This window comes from Ochlerotatus camptorhynchus, unplaced genomic scaffold (genome assembly GCF_037179485.1).
Source record: "Ochlerotatus camptorhynchus isolate MF236.1 unplaced genomic scaffold, CSIRO-AGI_Acam_v1.1 ptg000530l, whole genome shotgun sequence".
Taxonomy (NCBI): Eukaryota; Metazoa; Arthropoda; class Insecta; order Diptera; family Culicidae; genus Ochlerotatus; species Ochlerotatus camptorhynchus.
The window spans coordinates 1,294,605-1,319,402 of NW_027041014.1; the positions used below are offsets into that span (position 1 = coordinate 1,294,605).

Consider the following 24,798-nt stretch of genomic DNA (forward strand, 5'->3'; position numbering starts at 1 on the left):
GTTCTCTGGACTTAAGTTTCTCGACATTTTCCTAGAAATCATGGAGCTATCCAGAATTTATTGAAATTATACTTTACAGCTCTTTAAACATCCCAAAATATCTGGGCCTTCCTGAAATTATTGGTACTGATATTGTCTTGAGATCTCAAGAACTATACGGTAAGCGGTGAGATTTGAACTCACAAATCCCGTTCAGTACACGGGTGCATTGCCATTTATGCTATGGTGTACCTTCTGTCATGACAAAATATTTGGTCAATGTCACGTAGCTTCAAATCCTCACACATTCTATTGTATCCTTTCGATTATGTGTGCCCAGAACCGGTGATGAAGATCAAATACAGCTTGATTTGATTTGTTATACAGTTTAAAATATTTTCAGAACTATGCCTGATCGTCCCAAAGTCATGGAAAAATATCCAGAAGTTCTTATTAAGATCTTTGAAATCCTTAAGGTCTATGATATAATTTCTGAGTAACCTGGTATCATGAAATAATGTTCCAGAGACATAATTTGAATTAATGAACTGTTCTAGATCTTCAGGATAATGTCTGCCTGACAAACAATTTGATCTGAATAAAGGTTATTAACATAGAGGTAACTCTAAGACTAGTAAGCCCGAAGAAAAGTACTCAACTGTTTGGCTCAGCTCTGGTACTATCTTCGGTCCCAAGCTAATCGATGCACCCCTCGAAACATAGGAAAATCCACGAACCCCTCATTTTATCTGTCAAACATTCATAGCGAATCAAACAAACATTGTTTAGTACTAGAATTTCGACTAGAATGGGGTACGTTAATCGATTTGCCTGAGACCAATAGGCTAGTCAATTAGTGAGCCAATTTAAAATCGATAGTTTCGTATTGATTGTTACCTGTAGAAGCATATTTTTACCTGAATAAACTCTTATTCAGCGTGACATGTTTTTTGAGTGATCATCCTAAAGTCATGGAAAAATATCCAAAGTTCTTATTAAGATCTTTGGAATCCTGAAGGTATTTGGACTAATTTCTGAGCAACCTGGTATAATGACAGAGTTTTCGAAAGACGTGATTTGAATTGTTGGACAGTTCTTCAGAATAATGCGTGATCATCCTAAAGCCTCGAAAAATAGCCGGAGGTCCATATTAACACCTGCGATACTCTGAATAGCGATTTCACCCTTTTGAAATGTTTGCACTGATTTTGTTGCTGATACATATATGTCTGTGAGATCCGTAATAGAACAATGAGTACAGAGAGAGAGGTGAAGCAGATCGTGAAATATTGTTGCATTAGTAAACCGTAAAATCAACGTAAACTCAATTAGTGATGTCCCTTATTGCTTGTATTGTACAGTGGTTTCACTCACACAACTTATCCAATTGCTTCATCTCGGTAATCCAGCTCATTGGTAATCGAAGATTTTCTCTAATACGTCAAAATCCGCGTATTAAAGTGAAATCCGAGATTGAAATTGAGGATAACACGGCATGGTGCTTAGCAAAATCGAAGATAAATCGAGATTGACGTATTATCTCCGATTGAGTTTATCGCTATTAGTTACTGAATGGCTAACAAACCACATTTTTTCCGTCTCATTTACGGCATTTTTTTTTTGATGACATAACCGCTTGGTCAGTTGTAGTTGACACCGTGCTGAGCCCAAGGCAATGCACTCTTTTGGCCATTGTTACGATTTCAGTGATTCACCACACGCCATTGTCCACTTACCTCGGGAACTTGAACTGCCCTTCGTCCGAGCCTTCGCTACCGAACGTGGTCAGCACACGACCGTTAACGTCGAAGATCTGCAAATTGAAATTCATCGGAATTAGACTCCAATTAACTCAGAACAAGCTTAACATAAATTTTAATTATACAAAGCCCCCTGTGCAAACGACCATGAATTCATTATCGACGTAATCTAATCTTTGAAGTCGAGCCCCGTATGGCAGAGCCGATGGATAACGAGGGAGATTCTTCATGCCATGAAAATGTGACTCCACTTGAGTAACAATCAATGAAATTAAACGAAACATGTTGAACATCCATCCGTACACCACCCCCAGGAACAAGGACGACGGTGATCTACGCCTATTGTTGGACAAGTGTCCGCCCACTCCAAGCATCCCATGATTTTCCAGCACAGAGGCAATATTGACCAGTCTCATCAGCATCCTGACAGGAGCAGCAACAACTGAGCAACAATGCGGAAAAGAAGAATACGGTGAAGAAGCCCATCATCGATGAAATGTTTCCTGATAAGGGTACCCTTGGATACAAACGCAAAACACGCACTTGGGCTGGCCGGGAGGAAAATAGTTTGCCCGCCCAGTTGGTTACGCCATGAAGCTACGATGAGTTCAGAGTCAACTTGACCGGATGCCGGATGGATGGGTGGGAGGGGGGTTTTTTGGACGGAAACGTTTCCGCTGCTGATGTGAAAGGATCTCGTTTCGCAAAAGGTAGCAGTGTGTTTTGGCAAAGAAAAGTGTGTGTGTGTGTGTGTGTATCTCCACGACAGCACGATGGTAATCAGATTGTCAAATTATCAAAATTCCATCTGGTGTGATGAATCTTCAGGACGGAGGAGGAAGGAGATTTATTTCTCTGTCAGTAACCTTTCAGGGAGGAATTTTCGATTGCACATTCCGGCGAAGGAAGGGGTGGGGGTCTGCTTTCTTCGGATGCCAAGGAGCAGTGTTTCCAGAAATAAATCCTACAAATCGCTTGATGATCCAGAAAATAGTGCCACCTTGCAGCGTGAAGACGTAGCCGAAGACCATTATTTAAGCCGAATGGGTGATTAGGCCGAAAGAGTCACAAGGTCGAATAGATCACAAAGCCGAATGGGTCATAAGACTGAAATTCTAATAGTTGTCCACTTATCATAATACGGCATCCATATTGTTCCATATTATTAAAATAATGAGCTGCTAATGTTGTAGTCAGAATTATGTCGACGATAGGTTCATTCAAAATGTTAGAATCCATTGTTGCAATATACCCTGACCCCAATAACCCACTAATTTAAGGAAAAGGAAAAATATAATGTTAATAGTATGTAGCTAGCCATGTCAGGAGAAAGAAAATGTTGAAGCTCGAAAACATTTCATATCATTGAAAGAAGTAAAATGCCTAAAATTTCCATAGCAGAAAATATACCTATATGCGAGATCTTGGAAATCTGTCCAAGGCTAAGTTCTTAAAAAAAATTCACTGCTATGATCTTAAAATTTATCTGAGTAGACAAGTATCCAACCCAAGTAACATTGCAAGTTTTATCGCGGTTTTAAAGTATTCTACAAGTCTAAATCATGGTCTACAGAACCTGCATAAAACCCAAATTGTTACTTGGGAACCTTGTGATCTTAAAGTCTGGATTACTTTCAAGCGGTAAGAAAGCAGTCGCTTTCTACTAAGACACCGGTCTGCAAAATGTTTGCGTTTGTGATCATATTGACTAACACTGACATCGGCATCAAAGCAGACCGAAATTTGTGATCGGGATTTAATTCGAGGGTAAAACTATAGCTTATACCCGATTTAAATGAGTGCTGATGGGCCAGCTGCTGGGAAAAATGATCATCAGCATAAACTGACTGACATTTTGGTTTCAGGATGATCAGCATCGCATCGCATTGTCTCAATACTTCCTTCGTGCTGATGATGATTTTTGTCAGCAGAAAAATTATCAGCGCTAGTGAACCAGCATAAGTGTAAACCATTGGTATCCTATTTAATATTTCAACTTCGTAGAAAGCTTCGAAGCGTAAGCTTCCCAGAACGTGAGTACCGTATGCGTGATAATGCTTGCACCATCGTACAAATAAGGTTCCCGTTTCACCTGTGCATACAATGCCTTGGTTTTCTTTGCATGCGTAACCTATAGCTCATACCGTAGTAGGCTGTGTATTAAAGAAAATGATTTACTTAGTTTGACAGTTGAACCATGACGAAGTGGCAGCGTATTCGTGATTTGTCCACGCGCAAATGTCGCAAAAAGACATTTCAATCGCCGTGGGAGTGTCCCGGTGGACAGTCAAAAGGGTTTTAGACCGAGAATAGAAAGGACAACTATCTGCGAAGGTGGCCACAGGTCGTCCGAGGGTTATCGCTGCTATCAAAAGGAAGATTCGGGTGAATCCCGGAAAATGGCAAAGGAACACGGGATCAGTGACTTTACGGCACCGAAGATCGTAAAGGAAGATTGCGGGGCGAAGTCGATGGCACGGAAAAAACTCACATGATTACCAAACACATCCGGGAGCTACGAGTCGAACGATGCTAGAAAATCTCGAACTTCCTTTAGCGAAAAAATCCAGTAATCCTGTTCACCGATGAGAGCATGTTTACTGTAGATCCCGTATCAAATTCCAGAACCGACCGGTATATTAGTTCTTTTCGGGTAAAAGACGTGGCCGACGAGCACAAGAACGTGTATCTGACCAAGCATCCTGCTAGCGTAATGGTGTTTGGATTGGTGGGTTCCGATGGCAAAAAATGGACCCGGTGTTCTTTCCAGAAGGCAACAAGGTCAACACGGGGGTCTACATCAAAGAACAGTAAGGTTCGAAGCCAAATTTTGTATTTCAACGAGATGGGGCTCCGTGCCACACCTCGAACCGCACTCAAAACTGGTTGTAGGAACATCTTCCGCCATCCAGCCCCGATCTTAATCCGCTGGATTACTCAATATGGCGCGTCATGAAGGCCAAGGCCTGTTCTAAACGCCACCCGAGTACAGCAAGCCTCAGAAAAACATTGACCCGTACCTGAAGAGAAATGGATCCAGACTACATTATTAGAACCTGCCGTGCATTCCGGAAGCGTGTGGAGGCCGTAATTGCAGCAAGTGGGAACTCGATCGATGGTTTACATAGTTTAAGACTCTGAGAAACATTCCCCTTTTAAAAAAATAAAGAAACTCGAAAACTAAATTTTTGAGATTTTTTAAAATTTTGACATTGCTCAATGGTGCAAACATTATCACGCATACGATACAAGCCTTGCATGCAAGAGAACTAGTATGAACAAGCATGGCACACTAGGCAGAAAAGTGATAATTAGGAGATACAGACTGGTCGACCAGGGAGACGATCAGGAATGGCGCTGTAGCAAACCAATAAACGTGTGAGTTGAATTCCGTCTATCCCTAAACCATGTGTTGGATGAATCTGATTGAAAGGGTCTAAGGTCACGTTTCGATGAATGTCAGTATATTCGTTGTAAATGTGGGAATTCTCCATCTTCCAAAGTGGAAAGGAATCAGAGTTGTTGGTAGGTTTCTGGCTGTAATGAAAATCAGGGCTCGATCGCGTTTGAGAAATTGGATATTCGATGGATTTGCTGGGTCTAGTTAGTGCGGTTTTAGTTAGAGGGATACAATTCTTGGCTCGTGACGAGCCTGCTCCCCTGTTCCCGCATTTTGATAAACAGTTCGAGAGCTTGTTTTATTGGTCAGAATCTAGCCGGGCATCGCACAGCACGACGGGTGGTCCTCTTGGGTTGTGTGTAAGCCATCCGGTTTTAATTTTTTTGTGGAGCATTACAATGTAGCCCATCCTCCAGCAGGCATAAAACCTCCTCATCTTTTCTTAAATTACAAAAATGAGTTCAATGATATTTTCATATGACACGAGACATCTCCAGTGAGTTTGCACTCTTTTAAGGAGATGAGTTTATGCAAGCTTTTTTAATATTTATACAGATAGGCAGTAAGGTTCAACAGTTCAACAGATGAGGGAGACAGTTGCTAGTGAACGGAACGTGGACTGCGATGAATCGGTCAGACGTCGAAGGTATATGATGCCAAGCTAAGGATGTCATAGTGAAGCATGGCCGGTGGGAGCGTCGACTCAGCTAGACATTGGACGCTTAGGATACCATGCTGACAGAGTTGGTGATCAATCAGACCGAAGGGCAGATGATGACCACTGGGAGCGTTGGAACAGTTAAACGTCAGGAACGAAGGATGCCAAACTAACATTGCGGATCTGGAACCATTTGTTAGGGACGCAGTATCACTGGAGACCTCAGTCAGACATATACCAGTCTAAGTTACCTGACAGAAACCTGGTGATTAACCTGACCGAAGATGTTGGCCGCTTGCAGCGTTGTTTCAGTTACATGTCGGGGCGTAAGATGCCATTATATCAAGGTTGCAGACAGAGAGCCTGTTATTCAAATCGATCGAAGGACAGATGAGGGCCGGTGGGAGCGTCGACTCCACTGACAGAGAACTGGTGATCAACCAGACCGAATATGATGGCCGCTAGGAGCGTCAAATAAGTCGGGGCGTAGGATGCCATGCTATCAATGATGCTGACAGAGATATTCAAACCGATCGAAGGACAGATGAGGACCGGTGGGGGCGACTACTCCACTAGACGTCGGAAACGTAGGATGCCTTGGATGCCAAGCTGACAGAGATCTGGTACTGAACCACACCAAAGGACATATGAAGGCAGCTGGGAGCGTTGACTCAGATAGACATTGGAAGCCATGCTGGTAGAGAGCTGGTGTTCATTCAGACCAATGCTGAGAGCGTTGGAACAGCTAATCGTCAGAAGCATGGGATGCCAAACCATCAATCACGGGGATCTGGAACCATTTATTGGACAAACCATTAGGGGCGCAGTATCACTGGTGGCTTCGGCCAGACATATATCAGTCTTAGTTACCTGGCAGAGAACTGGTGTTCAACCAGGCCGAAGGCAAGATATGGCCGCTGGCGATTTACGTCAACGTAGATAGAGCGAGATACGAAGATGCAAAGATGTCGTTTGATGTTCGCCTTGAACCAATCGGTAGATGGCTGTTGTTTGATTACTGTTGGGATCTCGTTCTACAGCTTATCTCCGAGTTCTGAATGAGGTCGGACCAATCGAATGCGTTGAATCTACTGGATCTTTCTAAGAGGTTCATTGTAACTGTCATGTTGTGATGTGTGGCTGGATTTGTTACAATTTTATGCATATGTGTTAATGTCTGCAACACTTGAAGTCCTCGAATTGGTAAAAACGTATTCTGCAGGTCATTGTACAGCTATTCCTTTGGGTAAAGGTGCGAATGGTGATATTTTTCGAAACACTCCACACCAAAACGACAGTTTGTGCCTTAGGTTTTCAATGTGATGCTCCTAGCTTAGGATACTGTCCAAAGTGAGACCCAGATATTTGAAGTGGTTCACTTTAAAAATTTCAATGGCCTCAACTTGTACGATCGAGAGTTCTGGAACTGGTCGTCTTAAAGAGGGGAAAACGATATATGTGGTCTTTTGCAGGTTTAGTGATGAAAGGTTTGATTTGAAAAATTCTTGAAGAAGCCGTAGATCTTGCTGAATGTATTGTACAATCAAACTGGCCTCAGAAGATCTGTACACAATTACTGTATCGTCCGCAAAGAGCTGGACAATCTTGAATATGGCAATTTTCAATTGGTCAATTTTCAACTGGTCGAACTTAATTGGACCAATTCCAGGCCAAATAGAATAAAATACAAAAATTTAAGATTCGACCTTTTTATTATGTGTTATGTGTTATGTGTTTGATTATGTGTTATGAAAATTGACAACATTGTAAATTGTCCAATTGATCAATGAGCAGTTCCACGCCAAATGATTCGGAAAAAAAACTCCTTCTCCAATTTGCATGAACCTTTTGCATGTATTTTGGGCAATGATTCACATTTTTGTAAAAATTCGGCTACTTTTGATCGTATATATTTTTACCAAAATGGCGCCTTTGACAATTTTCAATAAATTCTAGCACTAAAACGTCCCTTCAGATCGAATAAAACGTCTGTGAAAAAGTTGTTAAGAGAAGTAAAGGAATTCTGGAAAAAAATGTGCATGGTAATTTTTTCTAGTCATTTTGAGTGAAAAATCAAAAAACTGTTCAAATTTTAAATATCTTAGAAAATATATCTTGAATATTCATAATCATTTTTTTTTTTATAAGGAGTAGAGAATTTAAAAGTATTTAAAATCGTCGAGAATTGTCGGTCAATTTTCAATTGTTAAATTTACAGTTGACATTTTTCAATGTATTCAATTTGGACAATTTTCAATTGGGGTCAGTGGGTCATTTTTCAATTGGTCGATTCACAATTGGTCAATTTTCAGTTGGTCATTTTTAAATTTATCCATTTTAAAATGGTCAATTTTCAATTGGTCAATTTTCAATTGTTCAATTTACAATTGGTCAATTTTCAATTGGTCAATTTTCAATTGGTCAATTTTCAATTGGTCAATTTTCAATTGGTCAATTTTCAATTGGTCAATTTTCAATTGGTCAATTTTCAATTGGTCAATTTTCAATTGGTCAATTTTCAATTGGTCAATTTTCAATTGGTCAATATTGAATTGGTCAATATTGAATTGGTCAATATTGAATTTATCAATTTTCAAATGGTCAATTTTCAATTGGTCAATTTTCAATTGGTCAATTTTCAATTGGTCAATTTTCAATTGGTCAATTTTCAATTGGTCAATTTGCAATTGGTCAATTTTCAATTGGTCAATTTTCAATTGGTCAATTTTCAATTGGTCAATTTTCAATTGGTCAATTTTCAATTGGTCAATTTTAAATTGGTTAATTTTCAATTGGTCATTTTTCAGTTGAGAAATTAACAATTGGTTATTTTTTCAATGGTTAACTTTCAATTGGTTAATTTTCAATTGGTAAATTTCCAATTGGACAACTTTCCATTGGTCAATTTTCAATTGGTCAATTTTCAATTGGTCAATTTTCAATTGGTCATTTTTCAATTGGTAAATTTTCAATTGGTCAATTTTCAATTGTTCATTTTTCAATTGGTCAATTTTCAATTTGTCAATTTTCAATTGGTCAATTTTCAATTTGTCAATTTTCAATTGGTCAATTTTCAGTTGGTCAATTTTAAATTGGTTAATTTTCAATTGGTCAATTTTCAATTGGTCAATTTCCAATTTGTCAATTTTCAATTGATCAATTTTCAATTGGTCAATTTTCAATTGGTCAATTTTCAATTGGCCAATCTTCAATTGATCAATCTTCAATTGGTCAATTTAAAATGGGTCAATTTACATTTGGTCAATTTACAATTGGTCAATTTTCAATTGGTCAATTTCCAATTTGTCAATTTTCAATTGATCAATTTTCAATTGGTCAATTTTCAATTGGTCAATTTTCAATTGGTCAATTTTCAATTGGTCAATTTTCAATTGGTCAATTTTCAATTGGTCAATTTTCAATTGGTCAATTTTCAATTGGTCAATCTTCAATTGATCAATCTTCAATTGGTCAATTTAAAATGGGTCAATTTACATTTGGTCAATTTACAATTGGTCAATTTTCAATTGGTCAATTTACAATTGGTCAATTTAAAATTGGTCAATATATAATTGGTCAATTAAAAATTCAACAACTTTCAATTGTTAAATTTTTAATTGGTCAATTTTCAATTGGTCAATTTTCAATTGGTCAATTTTCAATTGGTCAATCTTCAATTGATCAATCTTCAATTGGTCAATTTAAAATGGGTCAATTTACATTTGGTCAATTTACAATTGGTCAATTTTCAATTGGTCAATTTCCAATTTGTCAATTTTCAATTGATCAATTTTCAATTGGTCAATTTTCAATTGGTCAATTTTCAATTGGTCAATTTTCAATTGGTCAATTTTCAATTGGTCAATTTTCAATTGGTCAATTTTCAATTGGTCAATCTTCAATTGATCAATCTTCAATTGGTCAATTTAAAATGGGTCAATTTACATTTGGTCAATTTACAATTGGTCAATTTTCAATTGGTCAATTTACAATTGGTCAATTTAAAATTGGTCAATATTAGACCTGTGCGCCGATCAAAATATTTTCGGCGGCGGCGTGATATGTTATTTTCTGCCGGCGGCGGCGGCGTGGCGGCGTCACGCCGTTTGCTTTCGGCGGCGGCGGCGTGGCGGCGTGGGTCGGCGTGAGTTTATTTTTATTGATTTAGAAAAAAATACTTTTCAAACTAATCCCACATGTACAAAAAATGCTACCCTCATTTGAGTTCAGATTACTCAACATCGCTAAAACGTAGGTCACTCATAGTGTGAATAAATTTTGCGACACTTTCCCGGGAAAAAGTTCCTGAATATAAAGAAAATTTAAGAAAATTTTACACACGTTTAGGAGTGCACTAGTGGAACGACTACAACCACATTCAGTTTTCCTCATATTCGAGAACTTTTCCTCGGAAAAGCGTCGGAAAATTGACTCATTCTATGGGTGAGCTACGTTTTTGCGAATTTGAGTAACCTGAACTCAAATATGAGTAACTCTTACTCAATTTTGAGTTGTTCTCATTGGCCGCGCATTCAGAATTTGTTTCGAAAAGTAAGTCAAGTGCTTATTTACATTTGCAGGGGGTGGAGTCGTATAGCAAAGTGTAAGCAACCTTTTTATTAAGTATAAAAAAGTACGTATGTAGAGGTGGATAGTATTGAAAAGTAATCTTTTATCATTTATTGAGCATTACACGTTATTTATATGTTGATAGTGATAAATGATGTGTTTTTATTACTCTGATGCATATTTGAATGTACGCGGATTATAGTCATACAACTTTTGTTTATGTAATTGAAGATGAAGTCTTCCGGATATACGTAGAATCCCGCACAACTTGGACCTGATAGAGATTAAAAAAAAAGGTCAAATTTCAGCGTGTTGTTAATAATAGTCCCTTATTCACCTTTATGTAAATCCGATCCTCGTCAGTAAGCCAGTGATTATTGCACAATTCTATTTTTGCAAATGCTGTAATTGTCATGAATTAAGAATGTTTTATCCACATTCTTATGGTGGATGCCTGACCGACGTGCAGATACGGTCGACCCAGTTATGTTAAAAACTCGTTCACTTGGTGTGCACACACAATACCTTTCGCGAAACCTTGCGAATCAAGGCTGCCAAGCTTTCTAATTTTACAAAAGCAGAGAATATCTCCATCTACAACGTTTTTCGGGTAAGACGTAGCCAAATATGCGGTGCACTCTTTCTTGATGACAGAGGTCACACTATCTTCAACGTTTGAGTGCTTCATAGCAAGACTGAGCAACGAGGAAGTTGAGTTAGAAGGAAGTTCATCGCACATTCATCTGATGTAGTTACCGATTGGAAACCCATTTGAATATTCGTTTTTTAATGATGTCCGTACAATAAATTCATATCATACGTACAAGAAATTGGTAATCGAGCGTTCATCCAAAGCACTTTTAATGCATTTCAGGTTCATAAATCGAGGGTCAAGTAAAGTCGAAATCAAAATTAGGTCCTTAACAGGAAACTTTCGATTCAGATGCTCCTTCATCCCCAGATTCATGTGTGTCATGGCAAGCAAGTCTCATTTTTTTCACTGATACAAGCTTCAATCTCAGATCGCAAGAGCATGGCAATGTTAACTGTTGCATTCTTTTCAGCAGACAACAGGGTTACTATAATCTGTAAACCAAAATGGAATTTTACTACAATCTTTTCACCACCATTATGTCACCATGTTTTAGAAACAGACTAGAGTAAAATCACATTGGAACTAAAATGAAACTTTTCACACTAGACGTTCGCTACGTGATCGACTTTTAACTGGCACGTTTTTAACTTGTCCACTAGCTGGGACAATTTTTCATTTGAAGTACATTTTCTTCCAAAATGATGCAATTTCAAAATGTCAAGATTAACTGGATGAACACTGATGCTTTTTAAATGCATTTCAATTAGTGAATTCCGTTCGTTAGGTGAAAATCAAACATCATTTTCTCAGCTATCGAATGTCTAGTGTATCAGTAAACAAACATCTGATCTTCAATGCACTGGTTGGATATTAATTTTCAAACCCTATATGGTCACCAATCGGTCAGATGGAACTTATTAGTAGGCTTAGTTGCTAGAGATATAGCAACAATAGTTTACAATTATAGTTTCCGAACCACGACTTAAAAAAAAACTCACCTCAAACGGCTCAAGAAAGTTTCGGAAGTATTCAAGTAGCGCCCACTCATGTGCTGTGAATATGAGATCGTGAGACGGTTCAATAAAGCATTCACGCCAGCTCTATTTAGTTCAATACTTTTCATCATCTTACGTAAGTAATGCTAACGTGTTACGCTGATTGTTTTAAGTGTTGGGGCATATTTAGGTCCTTGACGGAACATTGACATTCGTTTCACACAAACTCGGAAGTTGAGCATTTAGCTCCTCCTCCATACAAGATAACGAGTTCTGCTCATCCATATCAAGTTAATCTCCAGATTCTTCGATATCGGTTAAGATGTGTCTGTTTATTTTATCCATTTCGACTTACAATTCCGGACCTCGGTATCACCCGGCATCTTCTTAGTCTCTGACATGCATAACAAGCAGATCACTTTCTCTTCACGTCACTCTTTCTCGAAGTATCAATCGACAGAAAATTCAAGGGAATTTTATTTAAATTCAAATTCGACATCGCTGAAGTCGTCGTCAATGGGAACAAAACCTCCAAAAATCAAATGCGTAAAGACGAGACCGATGCGCAGGATCTATATGTGAGGCAGAAGGAAACGTAAGTCGACTGTTTCATTCATCCGGTGTTCTCGTCGGATCGAGAGAAAGAAAGAGTCGGCAAGTTTCCTTCTGCCTCACCTGTAGATCTGGCCGTTCTTGCTCATCGAGACGAAACCAGTGAACTGAGATTTTTGACGTTTGATCAGCGCATCAAAACGCAATCTCGAACAAGTACGAGCAGGAGGACAAATAGTGATGCATCCCTGTGTGCTAGATAGAGCAAGTGTGAACAAACGTCAAAAAACTAATAGCGAATTCGTTTATTATTCAGTTCTAATCTGGATCGGGTGTCAAAATTGGGTCTGCTTGTTTTCTGACAAACGTCAGTTTGCTCGTTTGTTTTTAAAACCCAGCTCCGGTTGAGGTTCGCACTGCCAAAAAGTTCGGTTTCGCACTGATAATAAACGAATTCGCTATAAATGACGCTAAATAGTTGCCTCATACAGGCTTTTTTGAGTTTACTCAAACATGAGTCAGACATTTTCATTTTCATAACTTCTTTCGAAACGTCAAAGCATGAGTAGTTGGGATTTCTGAATATGAGCAACATTGACTCAACCAGGCTTGTAATTGCTCATTACAGCTAAAATGCTATTTTTCGTAATTTTGAAACTATGAGATACTATAATGATAATTTTAATTTGTAAGAAGCAAGAAGAGGTGGAAAAGTTTGTGTATGACATATAACATTTGTCAGTTTTGCTATCAGTAGGTCACAACTAGCGATTAGCTGTAACGATGAGCAACGCGATGAGCGAGCAATCAGCGATCATAGAATCGATAGTTATGACCTTCTTATAGCAAAATTGACAAAGTTTATATGTCATACACAAACTTTTCCACCTCTTCTTGCTTCTTACAAATTAAAGTTATCATTATAGTATCTCATAGTTTCATAATTACGAAAAATAGCATTTTAGCTGCAATGAGCAATTACAAGCCTGGACCCAACAATAAATAAATAAAAGCAGATCTCAATTTTGAGATTTCAGCACATTTGTTGACTCAAAAAGAAACAAACTGGAATTGTAAGCAGGCTTGAAAAATCTCATTACAGCTAAAACGCCACTCTTCAAAATTATGAAACTATGAGATATAATAATAATAATATTTTTTTATGTAAGATGCAAGAAGAGGAGGTAAAGTTTGTATAGGACACATAAATCTTGTCAATTTTGCATTCACAGGGTCACAATTAGCTATTTTAGCTGTAATGAGATATTTCAATGAGTGAATACCCTTCGTTATAACTAATAGCTAATTGCGACACTCTGGAATTGACATTGACAGGTTTTATGTGTCCTACACAAGCTTTACCTCCTCTTCTTGTATCTTACATATAAACATTATTATTTCAATATCCCATAGTTTCATAATTTCTAAAAGTAGCATTTTAACTGTAATGCAATTTTTCAGCCCTGATTGTGAGAATGTAAAAATACGAAGTTTTCCTTTCCATCGTAGAAGAAAATTTGAAAATTTCGAAAGAATTCATTCGAAAATGATGCAAATTGCAGCCGCCGTGGATGCAGAAACGTACCGCAATTTAAATGGTAATTGGTTTGCATTTTGCTTTATTTGATGCTTGATTTAACTGTTTTTCAGTTTATGGTTTATTAATCCTAATGAAAAAACGAAAAGACACGAAATATTTGCCCATTTGTGTATTTTGGACTCATTTTCCTCTATTTTGGATGCTATGGAAATGAGTAGAAATAACTCATCAACAAGTACCTCGCCATTTTACTCAAAATTTAGTTCTGGCTATGTTACTAAATTTAGAGTAGATCCGGTTGTAATGAAATTGAGTGAGTTTTCACTAAATTTTGAGTAGCCATGAACGAGCGTGCACACACGTTCTAATTGCAACGCATTCAAGATGCATTTTACCGAAGAGGTGTTGCGGATTTATCATCGGCGTGACATAAATTTATTCGGCGGCGTGGACAATTTTACTGTGGCGGCGCGCCGGTTCAATTTCATCGGCGGCGGCGGCGTATGAAAATCGTCGGCGGCGGCGGCGTGGCGTGGCGGCGCACAGGTCTAGTCAATATATAATTGGTCAATTAAAAATTCAACAACTTTCAATTGGTAAATTTTTAATTGGTCAATCTTCAATTGGTCAATTTTCAAATGGTCATTTTTCAATTGGTCAATAAACAATTGGTCAATTTTCCATTGGTCAGTTTTCAGTTAGTCAATTTACAATTGTTCAATTTACAATTGGTCAATTTACAATTGGTCAATTTACAATTGGTCAATTTACAATTAGTCAATTTTCAATTGGTTGATTTTAGATTGGTAAATTTTAAGTTGGTAAATTTTCACTACCTCACATTTTCAATCGGTTAATTTTCAACTGGTAAATTCTCTATTGGAAAATTTGTAATTGATTTATTTTCAACCGGCAAATTTTTAATTGGGGTTGATTTTAAATTGAATTAATTTTTGATAGGGTATTTAGTCAATTAGTTAATTTTTAATTGGAGCTCATTTTAATTGGATCAAGTTTTAATTGGGTTAATGCTCGATTGGGTAAATTTTTAATAATGGCAATTTAGTGTTGGATCTTTTTTAAATTGGATTAATTTTCAATTGGTTTGTTTTCAATTGGTCAATTTTCAATTGGTTTGTTTTCAATTGGTCGATTATTAATTGGTAAATTTTTCAATTAAAAAATTCCGTTTGGAAATTTTTCAATTTGTTAAAATCAAATTGGTCAATTTTGAATCGAGACAATTTACAATTGGTCAATTTTTGATTGGTGAATTTTCAATGTGTCAAATATAAAATTGTTTTGGAATTTGGCAAATTTCAACTGTTGAATTTTTAATTGGACAATTTTCATTTCATTAACTTTTCAGTTGGGTGAAAATTTTTGAGTCATTTTTTATTGGGTAAATTTTCAGTTGGATCAAGTTGACATTGGCTCAATTTGAAATTGTTCAGTTTGGGATAATTTAAATTGGCAAATTAATAATATTTATGTTATATTCATTCGTTTTTAAAATCCGTTAATCATCGATTGGGGCAATTTTAATTTTTAAAATTTTCAATTGGTCGATTCTCATGTGGTAAATTTTAAATTGGTCAATTTCAAGAGGGTATATTTTCAATTTGATAAACTTAAAATTGGGTTAATGCTCAATTGGTTAAATTTTCAATATAAATAATTTGCAGTTGGGTTCATTTTTAATTGGATCAATGGATTGAGTAAATTTTAAATACGAAATTTTTTGAAGTGGTTTATTTTAGATTGGTCAATTTTCAATTGGTCAATTGAATTGAAAAAAAAAATTCAATTTGTCAATTTTAAATTCGTAAATTTTCAATTCGAAAATTTTTCAATTGGTTAATTAACAATTGGTAAGTTTCTAGATAGAGCTGGAATTAGGGCCGTAAAAGCTTTTGTAAACAATGACTTCTATCGATGATTCCTAGAAATTCAAGGCTCACTTACGCAAATCAACATCCTCACCAGGTGGGGAAAGACTTCCCCTATCCGATGGATATGTTGGTCTGCGTGGGCGTGCCTTGAGTTCCTAGAAATCATCGATAGAAGTCATTGTTTACGAAAGCTGTTTCGCCCTAATTCCAGCTCTATCTAGAATTGGTCAATTTTCGATTGGTTAATTTTAAATTGAGCGATTTTCAATTGGTTCATTTTCAGTTTGGCAATTGATAAATTTTTAGTTGGTTGATATTCTAATGGTCAATTTTTAATTGAAGTCAATTTTAAATTGGTCAAATTTTTATTTGTGAATTATCAAATGGTCAATTTTCAATTGAATGATTATCAGCCAATTATTTTCCAATTGGTTTTTGTGAGCTGGTGACTTTTAAATTGAACAATTTTGAATTGGGTAGTTTTTAAATTTTGTTTATTGTCAATTGGGTCAATATTGAATTGGTAAATTTTCAATTCGAACAAATTAAATTGGGTGATTTTTCAATTGTTAACATTTTTATCTGGCTAATTTTCAATGGGTAAATTTTCATTTAATTGACCAAATAAAAATTTACCCATTGAAAATTACCTAGATAAAAATTTTAACAATTGAAAAATCAATCGGTTAATTTCAAATGGTCAGTTTTCAGTTGGTCAATTTTAAATTGACCAATTTGCATTTGATCAATTTCTAATTGACCAATATTTCGTTCTCAATGTTCGTCTGACTGATTGTCTTTTTATCTATTTGCTCATTGAAGTGGATAACCTGTCGGTAAATGTCACAAACTAAATGCGTGGCATTTCATTGGAGTGATTAGAAGCTTTGTTAAAGTGCAATTAAATTAGATTCATTTTCGAAAATTTCAAAGCCCGTCCAATTAAAATTAAAAAAAAAGATCAATCGTCATCGTATCAAAAACGACAGGAAGAATGCTATAACGATAGATTTTTGGAATCTGAAATAATGCATCAACCAATTGGGATTGAAACTTCCGAAAATTCCACCTTAAGATAAGAAGATGTGTCTTCTTCTCACGTTTCGCGTGGAGGAAATCAATCCGAATGTCCAGCAATGCTCCATTTGATATGAAACCAAAAAAAAAAATGCTAATCGGAATAACCAATCAATGATAATTGCTTCACAAGGCAAACACAGACGGCACCAGACCGCTATCGAATATCCTTTCATGGCCACACTGTCACAAGCTGTCTGCTGCCGGCGACGACCTCAAGATAAAGGTGTGACATATGTGTGATGCTTTGCCTACGGCATGTGGATCGGTAAACATGAAAAGGCCAGCGGAAAAACGGACATCGAGAAATCGGAGCGGATCCATTCCGGAAAATCGTTGACAAGGGATAAATGACACGTGTGCGATGGATTCCTTTTCGGTTTGTGTGTTTGAGATTTTTTTTTCATTCACCTGGGGTCCAATTCCTTCATCAAACATTTCACACCCCGAAAATGGATGAAATTCCGTCAACACGAGCAGCTCACCTGAATACGATGGTTGTTCGAATCGGAAACGATGACACGGTTTGTGTTGGAAACGGCTATGTAGTGCGGATGTTCGAGCTGGCCTTCCTCCTTGCCACCGCTGCCAAATTTACCGATGAAGGTGCCGTCCGATTGGAATACCTACGATATTGGGTTGAAGTTGTTAGGTGGAATTTTTGATGATGCATTCTGTTGGCATACCTGAATACGATGATTTTCCTTATCACAAACATAGATGAAGCCTAGCGCATCGGTGGTGATACCCCACGGATAGTTAAACTTGCCATCGGCCGTGCCCTGGCTGCCAAACGAACGCAGGAAGCGTCCGGCTGGGTCCAGCACTTGGATGCGGTGGTTGTATCTGGTGGAATGGACAGGACAATTCAAGTTAGTTAAGTTTGGAATCATTACAAGGACCCGGAATACCTGTCGGCTATGATGAACTGTCCGATGCGGTTGACGGCAACGCCGGCCAGGCAGTCAAACTCCCCGTCCCCATTGCCGTATTGGCCAAATTCTTTCACAAATATACCGTTCGAGTCAAACACCTGGACGCGATGGTTGGAAGAATCCGCGACCACGATGCTATTGTCGGGACCCACGGAGATGCCGCGGGGCCACGTGAAGGAACCGGGTTCGCTCCCCCGACCTCCTATCTGGAACAGCTGTCGGCGCTTTTGCAGGTACTGCGTCCTAGGGGACATACCTGCTGCCCCTGGTATACCGACTACTGCTGTTGCCGTAGGAGAGGTAGGGGAGCCTACCCCGTTTTTTGAATCGTCATCGGAGCTAAGGATGTCGGTCTGGCGCAGGGGAAGACCGAGGCTCAGTCGTCGGGCGGCTGCCGCAGACGACGCTGACGAGGATGATGATGGTGAGGCTAGTGAGGAGGACGTGGCGGACAGCGACGAGCTGGATGGGGTGTCTTTGCTGTCCTTGGTGGACCGGTTGCCATACTTGTTCTTCAGGTAGCGGGCCCACGAGCTGAGGGCGGCTCCGTCCTTATCACTGCCGGTGCTGCGATCCGGCGACGGTTCACGAGCTTTTAGGGCATGGGTCGAACGACTACGAGACAGGTCAGCCGGTTGCGATGCTAGGGAAGACGAGGCACCGTACCTGAAAGGTTATCAGAAAGCTAGTACATAGTAATCGATAATCAGTGATCTGAAACGTTACCTCGAAGCGAGATATGCCGACGGCGAGGAAGTTGTCGGTGAAACCGGCTCATCATCCTCATCGTCATTGCCGAAGTTGTGTGACGAACGGCTTCGGGCCAGTCGATTTCTCCTATCGGCCAGGGCACTGAACCGACTTCTGTTGCCTCCCAGACGACTGTCGGAGTCGTCTCCGGTGGCATCGTCATCGGCAACCACGGCCGTACTCTTGCTCTTGTTCAGGAACCGGCTGGTGTATCTGTAACAGGAAGGAAACAGGTCCTATTCAAAGAAGAAACGAGAAAGAAAAAGAAGAAAAGCAAGCGGCTAGTGCGGTCTGAGCTAAGCGTGTAACATTACCCAGAGCTGCCGTATTTGTTCTCCGGTTCCGGTTCCACGTGGGTGGTCGTTCGGGAACGCAGGGCGGAAGACGACGACGGCGATCCATACTTGGGGCTCTCGTCACGCTCGTAGTTGCTACGGTGGTAGCTGGTGGGACTGGAGTAGCCACTGGAGCGGGTTTCTTCGCGGGAGTTCTTTCGAGAATCAGCTGTGGCAGCTTCCCTTGCCTGGACTCGGCTCAATAGCGGCGTGCTGGGTTGTTCGGTTCGATGATGCGTAGAAGGAGTGGAAGTGACCGTTGGCGTTGGTCTTGGTGTTGGCTTGACCACTTCTTCTTCTTCCTCGTCGGATTCTTCTTCGGAGGAGGTTTCCTCTTCGCTGCTCGATTCGGATTCTTCTTTCTTCTCCGCGGGCTGAGGGGATTGTGCCTGAGGTTGCAGGAAGCGGCTCTGGAAAGGTTTCTTCTCCGTAGGCGATGAGCTGGTGGAAGTTGGAGAAGCGGTATTGCGAGCCGGTTCAACGTTCTTCAGGATCGATGCTTTGGGTCGGGATGATTCTTCAACGCGGGATGGCGTCAGGACCGGAGAAGCACTGGACGATTCACTGGATTCGCTCGATTCGCTGCTGGCTGAGCGCGTAGGTTTCTTCTGCTGGCTCGGAGCCGGTGTTCCAGCCTTGACGGTGAGAGATTGCCGCGAACGGCTCGAACGTTCCGATTCATCCTGATCACTGTCGGCCTGCGAGATGGTGGCGGGGTGCGGGTTGGGGTTGGGTTCGATCGGAAAGGAAAAGGGGAATAGAGAGATACGGGAATAGTTTGTTTCAATTTGATGACAGACTTTGATGAGGTTAGATCTAATTGCGGTGGGCATTTAATTAGTTGAACATCTGATTTGTTGCCTTTGGTTGCTGGTGGAATTCGTTGGTCGGCATGACCACCAGCGACGGGTGCGTGTGAGTGAGTGTGTACCTAGCCATGTACGAGTGGTCAATGTGTGAGTCGTTGACATTGATTCTTTTTTATTTCGCATACGACACAGAAGTGGAGATGGACGTCGCTCGGCACTACAATGGGACATTCGAGCAAATTGAATTATTTTCCGCCACTAGGTTGCGGTCACGCTGGCACGGTTGAACATAAAAGGGCGAGAGACAGAGGATGAGAGTGGCGCTGGGTTTTTGTTTGGACTAATGAAGATTCAATTTGGTTGTTATTCACGAGACGGATGGAATTTACGGGAGTGGGACATTTATTGCGGTTCTTTTGGTATGGCCCTCCTCCGGGAGTGAACTACACCGAGTGCCGTTAGCACGCGAAACTGCGACTGGTTTGATTTTATATAGAGGTAATGGACACATGGTAGCTTAGTAGCGCGCGATTCAACACTTATCGGGACTTGAAACAGGGATACGGTAAAGAGGTAATACTTAGCGGTAGGTTGTTCCGGGGATGTCTTTTCGTTTTTCGTTGAAACTGTGGTGTATTTTGTTCGTCTAAGTGTGTATCCATATTGCATAACTTATAATACTAGTTCTGGTTTTGTATTCTATAACGAAGCAGGAGTTACGTTTCGTCATCGGATCTCACCTCAACATGCGGAGACGATCGCCGAGTCGGTGAAGAAGGTGAACTATCACTGTCGTCGCTGGTGGTGTTGGCGGCGGCAGCTGCGGCCGCTGTAACCCGAGCTTTCAATGCGGAAACGCGTTCGGCAGCTGGACGTTCTGGTTCGGTAACTACTGGGGATATTGGAGTAGTAGTCGTCGTGGTAGTCGAGCTCGTTGATGCTCCCTTATTTTGCCGCTTGATCTTGGCAATCTCATCATCTTCGGAAAGTTGTCTCGCTGTCGTGACCTTGGGTTTCACGGAAACCGGAGCTGGTTTCGGCACTGTTGGGGTCGTAACGGGAGATGCTTTCTTGGTTTTACCCTTTTCCGTATCCTGTAGACGCTTCATCACACGTGGCGAGTCCATCAGGCGGAAGATTCCACTCAACGGACCCTTGGCCACATCCTCGGTGCTGGTAACCTTGTTCGACTTTTCGTCCTTCTCGTTGAAACGTACTTGTTTGGATTCATTGTCGGAATCGTTATCCAGCTGGTGGCTCCGTGCAAACCTTGACCGGAAGCGTCCCTTCGTAGTCCTGCTAGACGGTTCATCGTCATAGTCATAATCGTTTCCACGACCATACCGAGACTCATTTCCGTACTTCTCTTTCTCCTGTACCGGTTTAACAGGCCGTTCGCCAAACTTGCGTCCACCTAGTAGGGGTTCTTCGTCAGGATTCCATCCTTGAGCTTCCTGCTGTCGGAACTGGGCGGCCAATCGGTGGTCACTCTTCGATCGCATCAGTCCCGGTGCAGATGGTGGCTGCAGCAGCATACTCTGGCTTTGACTCGTACCGGCCAAATCCGTCGGTAGCTTCAAATCCCCGTACGACGACACCTCCATGATCAGTTTGTTCGGGTCAATGTTCATAATGAACCGCACCTTCCGGCTGTAGTCCATCGTTTCGCAGTCAAAATTCCTTATGAAATCTACCGTTCGCAAGAATATCTCCTTCGTATCCATCAGTTCACAGTCATCCCACTCGACCGATCCTTCGTTCATGAACTTCTCGGCCAGATCGGAATTACTCTGAATGTTGCCAATCTCCAGATCCAGATTTTCCTTCATCGTGAGAACATTCTTCAGCTCCGTTGATATGTACTTGTCCATTTCGCTACGCAGTTGATCCGTTCGGTCCTTGAGTGCCTTCTGCAGGCGGCGGGAGATCTCATCGATCTCTTCCGACACGCTTCCGCAGTTGTTCTGCAGGTTCTGGGCGTTCTTCTCGACCACCGCGAGCACCTCCTTCAGACGGTGCAAACCACGTCGGATCTGAAATTTGGGAATGAGAAAATCATTTACCTCACGTCGAATCCAAAATCACAGATAAGCAGACGTAACCTGTTTTTCCTCAATCGTCGTACACGCATTTAAAATTCATTTGAAATATTATAAAAATACTTTGTTTCAAGAGTTACGTCTGTTTGTCTGTGCCAAAACCATAACCACCCGTTAACGCACCTGATTATTGATTCGATTGATTTCTCGCCGCAGGATGTCCATGTGGGCACCCTTGCAGTCCGGACAGATCTTCTTGTCGCAGTGACTGCACAGGGCGCAGTAAGACTTCTCCGAGCACACGTTGCACCGTTCCATCACTTGGCCTGTTGAGGGGGGAAGGGGAAAATTTGTTCTCATTTTGAAAAACAAAAACTTGACCGCAGAAGGCATTTACCAGACGTCGGATCCGGCAGTTCGCCGGTGATCTCGATGTGCAGCTCCAGGAATCGTTGCAGTGTGACGTTGGTCGGAAAACCCTGCACGCCCTGGTAGGGGATGCGGTGCTCCGCACGGCACTCGGGGCATTTTACCTGTGGGTGAAGACGGGGGGACAGAATTAGAACTGTGAATTCCTTTTTGACGTACACTACGTCTTATGGGAAGGTACTGGGGGTAAATCGAAAATCTAAAATTGCGACCGTCACGAAAATGTGTAAGGTTTTGAACGCTTATAACTTTGTCATTTATAGATGAAATTAAAATCCAAATACACCAATCGATAGGAAATAACCCTGTTATACACGCTTTTTCAATTTTATTTTAAAAACTGTTGAAAAATGTACAAATAAAAAGTGATAATTTTATCACTGTTTTCATGAAATAAATGTTCTCCCCAAACCTAGTCGTCATAATCGAGTACCATTTGGTTGCACATCGTTCTGCTTGAATCTGAAAAGTTATGATACAGCGCTGCTTTTGTGTCTCAACTCATTTTCACGAGGAAAGCCGTTAAAGCCCGGCGTAAAGCACTTCGCCATGTAAAACGCCTTCCTATCGGACATCCCGACCACGAGGACGCTCTCCGTCACTACCATGAGTCGCACAATCAATGCCGGCAAGAAATCCGTTTTGCCAAACGAACCAGCTGGATGGACTTTCTGGAAGGAATGAATTCGTCACAATCTTCGGCCGACTTATGGAGGCAAGTCAACGCCCTCAGTGGAAAACGGCGCATGACACCGCTCCACGTACAGATTAACGGTGTAGCGGTTTCTGACCCTGCAATTGTAGCGGACGAACTCAGCTCGTTCTTTGCCGATCTCGCAGCCATCGAGAAGTACAAAGACGAATTCAAGTGGAAATTTTTCTGTTTCTTCTGACGCTGAGAACTCAGACACCAACCAGGCATTCTCCTGGCAGGAATTGCAGCATGCCCTCCGCTGCAGCATCGGAAAGTCGGCGGGTCCCGACGAAATCGGGTTCTCTCTACTCCAGAGGTTACCAATGCCAGGGCAGTTACGGATGCTGGAGCTTTTCAACAAGCTCTGGCTCACCAACTCGTATCCAGCGTCGTGGAAGGAGAGCTTAGTCATTCCCATCCCAAAAACCAATGAAACAACCAGTGAAGTTAGTAAGTTCCGGCCAATAGCCTTGACATGCTGTATTGCCAAGGTCCTGGAGCGAATGGTCAACAGGAGGCTAAAGTATTTCCTTGAAGCCGAAAACCTGCTAGACCATCGACAGCACGCCTTCCGTCAAGGGTACGGAACGTAAACTTACTTCGCAACATTAGGGAGGGTCCTCATGAGTGCCAACGATAGCGGTCTCCACATCGAGAACGTCTTCCTGGATATATCGAAGGCCTTCAACAGAACGTGGACACCCCTCTTCTTAGAACAGCTTGTCAACTGGGACCTGTGTGGACCCATGGTCCACTCCATCAAAAATTTCCTGACCGAATGTTTTTTCAGAGTCACAGGTAGCAACACGAGGGCTCAGCTTTTCAGAGAAGAGACGGGCGTCCCACAAGGTTCAGTTATCGCCGTTACTCTCTTCCTTGTGGCAATGAACGGAGTCTTCAGAGAACTGCCGAAAAATGTTTACATTTTAGTATATGCTGACGATGTACTTATCGTAACTATCGGCCCAACAGAAGCACGTAACAGGATCAAGGCCCAGGCAGCAGTCTCCGCTGTAGCCAGGTGGGCCAGCGCGGTAGGTTTCCAGCTTTCGACCACCAAAAGCGTTTGGTGCCACAAGTGTCCATCCCTGCACCGTATCAGCTTGCCACCTATCAAAGTTCAAGGCAGCCCATACCACTGAAGAAGACGGTCCGTATTCTGGGGGTACTTGTTGACCGGTCCCTCAATTTCAAGCAGCACTTTAAGGCGATCAAGAATGACTGCCGCAGTAGGATCAACTTGATCCGCACCATCTCTCGCCCCCACTGGTCTAACAATCGCGACACTCGTTTCCGGGTTGCAAGAGCCGTCAACGATAGTCGCCTACTGTACGGTCTTGAGATGACGTGCATCGCCACCGAAAAGCTCGTGCAGATACTAGCACCAACGTTCGGATTGTCTCCGGTCTTCTTCCGTCAACGCCCGCCGATGCCGCATGCATCAAAGCGGGTATTCTGCCCTTCCGCCATCGCATAACCGCAGTAATTGCAACGAGGGCCGCTGCCTTTACAGCATTATTATTATTTAGCTTTATTTAGGAGGCTTTCAGCCTTAGGCTGGTTCGCCTCCAAGCGCCTTTACAGCAATGACCTCCGGAAATAACAGGATCTTTCTCCTCGATGAGGGGAATAGACTCCTCCGCATGACTGCCAATTCGGAGGTCCCCCCTGTGGCCAAGGTCCACTGGTACGGAGACAAAAGTTGGCGCATACCTCTACCAAAAATCGAGAGTCGGATAAAGAGCAGGTTCAAGGCTGGAGATAACTCTGCAGCGCTGAGAAGAACAGTA

General features: G+C 41.1%; 1 protein-coding gene across 3 annotated transcripts in view; it reads right to left on the reverse strand.

Moving 5' to 3' along the window:
- The window catches only part of tn (thin), a 233,775-nt gene that overhangs the window by 32,287 nt on the left and 176,690 nt on the right, over positions 1 to 24,798 (reverse strand). For all 3 annotated transcript variants that reach the window (XM_065236147.1, XM_065236148.1, XM_065236149.1), the window contains 9 exons: positions 22,283 to 22,418; positions 22,069 to 22,211; positions 20,587 to 21,879; positions 19,017 to 19,735; positions 18,679 to 18,915; positions 17,929 to 18,618; positions 17,704 to 17,863; positions 17,503 to 17,643; positions 1,716 to 1,792 (listed from right to left, as the gene is read on the reverse strand). In XM_065236147.1, the coding sequence (XP_065092219.1) occupies positions 1,716 to 1,792; positions 17,503 to 17,643; positions 17,704 to 17,863; positions 17,929 to 18,618; positions 18,679 to 18,915; positions 19,017 to 19,735; positions 20,587 to 21,879; positions 22,069 to 22,211; positions 22,283 to 22,418 (3,596 nt within the window). The remainder of the gene's footprint in view (positions 1 to 1,715; positions 1,793 to 17,502; positions 17,644 to 17,703; positions 17,864 to 17,928; positions 18,619 to 18,678; positions 18,916 to 19,016; positions 19,736 to 20,586; positions 21,880 to 22,068; positions 22,212 to 22,282; positions 22,419 to 24,798) is intronic.